Below are 7325 nucleotides of genomic sequence, written 5' to 3'. Positions count from 1 at the left end.
TTATTTAGGGATGAAAGTGATGCCTTTGCAGCCTGAATGGAGAATGGTTTATGTACGAACCGGTCGCAGGGGGACACTAGTGTATTACGGGCTAGGCACAACCCCAGACGATAGTGGGGTCCCATAGCGCTCACTAGCGGCTACCCAGGCTATGCACATGGTTCATAGTCCTTTATACCAATGGTATGTGTTTCATAAATATGAGAAGGTGAATGATTGCAACAACATTGGACTAGAAGGAAGTCAAATCATGTGTTTCTTTATCTATCCAGGTTTTCCTTGGCACGGAGATTGATTTATCTCAATGACACTTGATCCTGGTACAATAATATTAATATGAACATCATTTAAAAAAAATATCACCTCCATCTTACCTGACACCACTACAATTTGCATACCGCCCCAACAGATCCACGGACGATGCAATCCCCATTGCACTCCACACTGCCCTATCCTACCTGGACAAAAGGAATACCTATGTAAGAAGGCTGTTCATCGACTACAGCTCAGCCTTCAACACCATAGTACCCTCCAAGCTCATCACTAAGCTCAGGGCCCTGAGTCTGAACCCCTCCTAAGACCCTCATGAACTTCTACAGACGCACTATCTTTTTTTTTTTATGTACAGTGCCTTCGGAAATTATTCAGACCCCTTGACTTTTTCCACATTTTGTTACGTTACAGCCTCATTAAATACAAAAACATCCTTAATAATTAATTAATATGCCATTTAGCAGACGCTTTTATCCAAAGCGACTTACAGTCATGCGTGCATACATTTTATTTTTGTGTATGGGTGGTCCCGGGGATCGAACCCACTACCTTGGCGTTACAAGCGCCGTGCTCTACCAGCTGAGCTACAGAGGACCACATCCTCAGCAATCTACACACAATACCCCATAATGACAAATCGAAAACAGGTTTGTATTACATTTTTGCTAATAAAAAATTAATACAAAAACTGAAACACCTTATTTGCATAAGTCTTCAGACCCTTTGCTATGAGACTCGAAATTGAGATCAGGTGCATCCTGTTTCCATTGATCATCCTTGAGATGTTTCTACAACTTGATTGGAGTCCACCAGTGGTAAATTCAATTGATTGGACATGATTTGGAAAGGCACACAACTGTCAATATAAGGTCCCACAGTTGACAGTGCATGTCAGAGCAAAAACCAAGCCATGAGGTCGAAGGAAGTGACCGTAGAGCACTGAGACAGGATTGTGAAGTGGCACAGATCTGGGGAAGGGTACCAAATCATTTCTGCAGCATTGAAGGTCCCCAAGAACACATTGGACTCCATCATTCTTAAATGGAAGAAGTTTGGAACCACCAATACTCTTCCTAGAGCTGGCCGCCCGGCCAAACTTAGCAATCGGGGGAGAAGGGCCTTGGTCAGGGAGGTGACCAAGAACCCGATGGTCACTCTGACAGAGCTCTAGAGTTCCTCTGTGAAGATGGGAGAACCATCCAGAAAGACAACCATCTCTGTAGCACTCCACCAATCAGGCCTTTATGGTAAAGTGGCCAGACGGAAGCCACTCCTCAGTAAAAGGCACATGACAGCCCACTTGGAGTTTGCCTAAAGGCACCTAAAGGACTCTCAGACCATGAGAAACAAGAGTCTCTGGTCTGATGAAACCAAGATTGAACTCTTTGACCTGAATACCAAGCGTCACGTCTGGAGGAAACCTGGCACCATCCCTACGGTGAAGCATGGTGGTGGCAGCATCATGCTGTGGGGATGTTTTTCAGCGGCGGGGACTGGGAGACTAGTCAGGATTGAGGCAAAGATGAATGGAGCAAAGTACAGAGAGATCCTTAATGAAAACCTGCTCCAGAGCGCTCAGGACCTCAGACTGGGGCGAAGTTTCACCTTCCAACAGGACAACGACCCTAAACGACCCTAAGCACACAGCCAAGACAACGCAGGAGTGGCTTAGGGACAAGTCTCTGAATGTCCTTGAGTGGCCCAGACAGAGCCCGGACTTGAACCTGTTTGAACATCTCTGGAGAGACCTGAAAATAGCTGTGCAGCAATGCTCCCCATCCAACCTGACAGAGCTTGAGAGGATCTGCAGAGAAGAATGGGAGAAACTCCCCAAATACAGGTTTGCCAAGCTTGTAGCGTCATACCCAAGAAGACTCAAGGCTGTAATCGCTGCCAAAGGTGCTTCAACAAAGTGCAGAGTAAAGGGTCTGAATACTTATGTAAATGTAATATTTCCGTGTTTTATTTTTAATAAATTAGCAAAAAAATCTAAAAACCTGTTTTTGCTTTCTCATTATAGGGTATTGTGTGTAGATTGATGAAGGGGAAAAAAACGATTTAATCAATTTTAGAATAAGGCTGTAACCTAACAAAATGTGGGAAAAGTCAAGGGGTGTGAATACTTTTCGAAGGCACTGTATATGTATATACATTACCAGTCAAAAGTTTGGACACACCTACTCATTACAGGATTTTCTTTATTTTTACTATTGTGTACATTGTAGAATAATAGTGAAGACATCAAAACTATTAAATAACACAAATGGAATCATGTAGTAACCAAAAAAGTGTTAAACAAATCAAAATATATTTTATATTTGAGATTCTTCAAATAGCCACCCTTTGCCTTGATAACAGCTTTTGCACACTCTTGGCATTCCCTCAACCAGCTTCATGAGGCTTTGAAAGTTTCTTCCAAGTGCAGTCGCAAAAACCATCAAGTGCTATGATGAAATTGGCTCTCATGAGGGCCGCCACAGGAATGGAAGACCCAGAGTTACCTCTGCTGCAGAGGATAAGTTAATTAGAGTTACCAGCCTCAGAAATTGCAGCCCAAATAAATGAAGAAGAAGAGACTTGCTTGGGCCAAGAAACACGAGGAATGGACATACCCACGGGGGGCCAGTATATATAAAGAAAAAAGATATGTAAGTCGCTCTGGATAAGAGCGTCTGCTAAATGACGTAAATGTAAATGTAAAATGTAATTAGACCGGTGGAAATGAGTCCTTTGGTCTGGAGTCCAAATTTGAGATTTTTGGTTCCAACCGGCGTGTCTTTGTGAGACGCGGTGTGGGTGAACGGATGATCTCCGCATGTGTATTTCCCACCGTAAAGCATGGAGGAGGAGGTGTTATGGTGTGGGGGTGCTTTGCTGGTGACACTGTCTGTGATTTATTTAGAATTCAAGGCACACTTAACCAGCATGGCTACTACAGCATTCTACAGCGATACGCCATCCCATCTGGTTTGGGCTTAGTGGGACTATCATTTGTTTTTCAACAGGACAATGACCCAACACACCTCCAGGCTGTGTAAGGGCTATTTTACCAAGAAGGAGAGTGATGGAGTGCTGAACGGATTATCTCCGCATGTTTATTTCCCACCGTAAAGCATGGAGGAGGAGGTGTTACGGTGTGGGGGTGTCCTGCCATTCTATCAATACTATCACTAGGGACTTGAACCTCCCCATCTGCAACATTTCTGCCGAAATTGCCCAAACAATTTTTTTTTAAATGCACAATGATATTTCCTATTGACTGACTGTGGTCCTTCAAATCCCCCAGCAATTCTTTTTGCAGGTCCAGCTGCACCCTGATATTATGGCATAACAACCATTCCTGGACCTGACTCCAAATACAAGCCACCGATGGACAGTATCGAAAGAGATGCTCTATTGATTCTGTTTCCACATGGCAGAGTCTGCACCGGTCTGACTGTTGAATACCCCAATATACTGAGCATTCTTTTTGAAGCGAGAATTGTATTTAATAGCGTAAATTGAAAAGAACGAATTGCTGCAGCAATTTGTTTTGTATATTAGTTCATAAACCCGATGCCATGGTATTGGGAAATCTGTTCCCAACTATCTTGAATGTTATGCGGCATAGTTGTCAACCCTCTTCACCTTAAGTGAAACTGATACATTTTGCGATTTATAGTAGTCATTTTAAGCGATTTATGATTTTTAATTGGTGGCAGACAAACTCATTCCTTTCTCTTTTGAGAGCATCCTGTCGGGCTGTAACACTGCATGGTACGCCAATTGCATCGCCAGCAACCGCAGGGCTCTCCAGAGGGTGGTGCGGTCGGCCCAACTCACCATCGGGGGCACACTGCCTGCCCTCCATGACATCTACAGCACCCGGTATCACAGGAAGGCCAAGAAGATCATCAAGGACCTCAGCCAGCCGAGCCACGGCCTGTTCATCTCACTACCATCTAAAATCATATCAAATTTTATTGGTCATATGTGCCGAATACAACAGGAGTTGGGAATGGAAGAGAAGGTCGAGACAGTACAGGTGCATCAAAACTGGGACCGAGAGACTGATAAACAGCTTTTATTCCCAGGCCATCAGACTGTTAAACAGCTTTTATCCCCAGGCCATCAGACTGATAAACAGCTTTTATCCCCAGGCCATCAGACTGATAAACAGCTTTTATCCCCAGGCCATCAGACTGATAAACAGCTTTTATCCCCAGGCCATCAGACTGTTAAACAGCCACCACTAGCTAGTACCCTGCCCGAATGCCCTGCACCCTAGCCGGATACCACCGGGTACTCTACCCTGCACCTTAGGGACTGCTGTACATAGTCACTGAACACTAGTCACGTTAAATAATAATAATAATAATATGCCATTTAGCAGACGCTTTTATCCAAAGCGACTTACAGTCATGCGTGCATACATTTTTGTGTATGGGTGGTCCCGGGGATCGAACCCACTACCTTGGCGTTACAATGTTTATTTATCTACTTCTGTACTACGTGTTTTATTATTTTTTAATGTTTGATTATTGTATGCTTGTTGACATTTACTGCATTGTTTGATAGGAACATAAGCATTTCGCTGCACCGGCCATAACACCTGCTAAACCGTGTACGCGACCAATACAATTTGATTTGATTAGATAGAGGATGGTCCTTGCCTTTCTCCAATGACCAGCCTCCTCTGATATCACATTATTACTTTCAGAAATACATATTTCGTTTAATAACTAGTATAAGATATGTTGATAATAGACCGTGCATATTTTGCATTAATTCATCACAGTTTTTCCTTCATAACAGTTTACATGACATTACTTTTATTTTGAAGGACCGTGAACTCGTTATTCTTGCTGTCTTCACATGGAAAAAATGCTCAACTGCATTTCCTTGGGAAGACGTCAATTGCGTCCTCCTCGCGTCCTCACTCCTCGTCTCCTTCTCAAAACCCATTGGAGGAGAAGGTCAGAGGGGCGGGACATCTGACTTTCTTATCCAATAGGTTTTGAGAAGGAAGCGAGGAGAGAGGATGCGAGGAGTCAAGTAAATACAATTGAGTTTTTGTGTGTTTACATCAACCAACATGGCGGCATGCAGCAGAACTCAGGTGATCTCCTTGTACAGAATGCTTATAAAAGAGAGCAAAAAATTCCCCTCTTACAATTACAGGTAAGAGATGTAATGTACCCACACTGGCTGGAATCATATGACGTTATGTGTTCAATCTAATGTTGAGCTAGCTACAGTAAGTTCGAAATGTCTTTCAATTTCCACGTCTTTCACAACGTCGTTAGCCAGTAACTAACCGTGTTTCCATTGCTAGCCAGTAACGGTTCCATTGCTAGAAGTTGTGGAAAGCACAACTTCTTAACGTGAATTTCTAGTACCACCTTTTTTTTTTATTGATATCAACTTTTCTAATTGTGTTGTGCTGTAACGTTACAGGGAGATAGCTAACTAGGGTTTTTGATGAGGTGTAACGTTGCTAGCTAGCTCACGCTGGCGAAAGTAGTGAAATATTCTAACAAAACACTTTGGGCGTTGCAAAGATCTGACACCAATGATATGATAGCTAACTAACTACCTAATGTTTGTCCTGACAGGATCAGGATTTAGCTATGTGAATCAAACTAACCTCGATAAACCGCTAGTGGTCGCAGTTTTTCCTATATTTTCCACTTGCGTAAGTCAAGACAGGAACAACAATGCCCGCTAGCGCCCTCGAGGCTACAATCAAACGTAGGTGTGAGTCGCATGATTTTATACTGCACAAAAACAAGCCTGCAAGGCAAGCATACAGTAGGCTTTCATTTAAAAAAATATGTTTTTGTTTTATTACAGTCTGAAATGGTTATTGAATTGCAAGTAATGCAATATATATTTAATTTTTCTCCTGCAGATTTATGATGTATTTACTTTGTGTTCCTGCCTTTTTTCAGAACGTATGCCCTGCGCAGAGTAAAGGACAGCTTCAGGGAGAATCTCCATGTTGACAACCCAAAAACTCTGGATATGCTGCTCAACCAGGCCAGAGAGAACCTTGCTGTCATCAAGAGACAGGTGAATAACTTTTCAGTAGTGTTGATTAGATGTTCATATTAGGGATGTTAATTGTTAGTAGAATAGCCTATTCAAATATTCATTAAGACTTTGTACATCAGTTGTGGATTGTGAAATAGTAGCTAATCAATATTCAGAGAAAATGGTCTCACAAGGGCTCAATGAGTATAAACACATTTCTGTACCTGACGATGGCCCAACGGCCAAGTGTTTTTGCTCTTGTTGCCTCTAAATGAAATAAATTGAATAAAATAACTTTGAAAATCTCATTTTTGAGTGCGGCCCTTCTACAAATACATCTACTCCAGTCCATACAGGCTACAAAAAGTCAGAAAACATCTGCGCATTCTCATGTAGACACTGATTGACCGGTCTCTTTCTATTGCAGGTGTCCATTGGCCAGATGTACACTACTCAGAGGACCATTGTGGAGGAAACTGGAGTGCACAGGGACTTCTGAGTTTATAGTCGTGTCGTGATTGTTGTTATCATAGGATGTCTTGAAGATTGGGTCACTGTCTAGGACCAGATTCTGGACAGTTAGTTATGTTTTGCTATGGTAACAGCACTGAGGAAAGGCTTTATAGTCACAGAAAGTCACCTAGCACTTACACCAGCCAACACTTCTCTCTGATGTATTGAAATGTATGACCTGTATAATAGTACTCTTTTAAAACTCATGTTATCATTTATATGTATTTGTAATGGCTTGTAGTGATATATAATACCCTTTTGTTGCAATAACGGCAGCATCTTAATTAAACAGTAATATATGCAGTATGTGGCTTTAGTGTTTTGCTGGATGCAATTTTTGTTTTAAAACTATTTAATCATGTCACATTATTTACTATCGCTGTTTACATGTTACTAGTTCTGGTGTCCAAGCCACAGATTCTTATAAATTTATGCTCCGCTTGTTGAGTCAAGCCTTGACAATCACAGACGACACAGTTTGTGTATGTATTATGCAGACATTTAACTTGTGCAGAAAAGCTTTTTCC

General features: G+C 42.1%; 1 protein-coding gene across 1 annotated transcript; it reads left to right on the top strand.

Moving 5' to 3' along the window:
* Window positions 1–5312: 5312 nt before the first annotated feature.
* lyrm4a (LYR motif containing 4 a) lies at window positions 5313–7101 on the top strand. The gene is made up of 3 exons (XM_084183158.1): window positions 5313–5433; window positions 6204–6324; window positions 6713–7101. The coding sequence occupies exons 1-3, from the start codon at window positions 5348–5350 to the stop codon at window positions 6782–6784; spliced, it is 279 nt and encodes a 92-aa protein (XP_084039284.1). The 5' UTR covers window positions 5313–5347; the 3' UTR covers window positions 6785–7101.
* Window positions 7102–7325: the final 224 nt, after the last annotated feature.

This window comes from Coregonus lavaretus, assembly GCF_964263955.1.
Source record: "Coregonus lavaretus genome assembly, chromosome: 19".
NCBI lineage: Eukaryota > Metazoa > Chordata > Actinopteri > Salmoniformes > Salmonidae > Coregonus > Coregonus lavaretus.
Note: the sequence above shows the minus strand (reverse complement) of the source record. Positions and strands in the feature narration are given on the sequence as shown.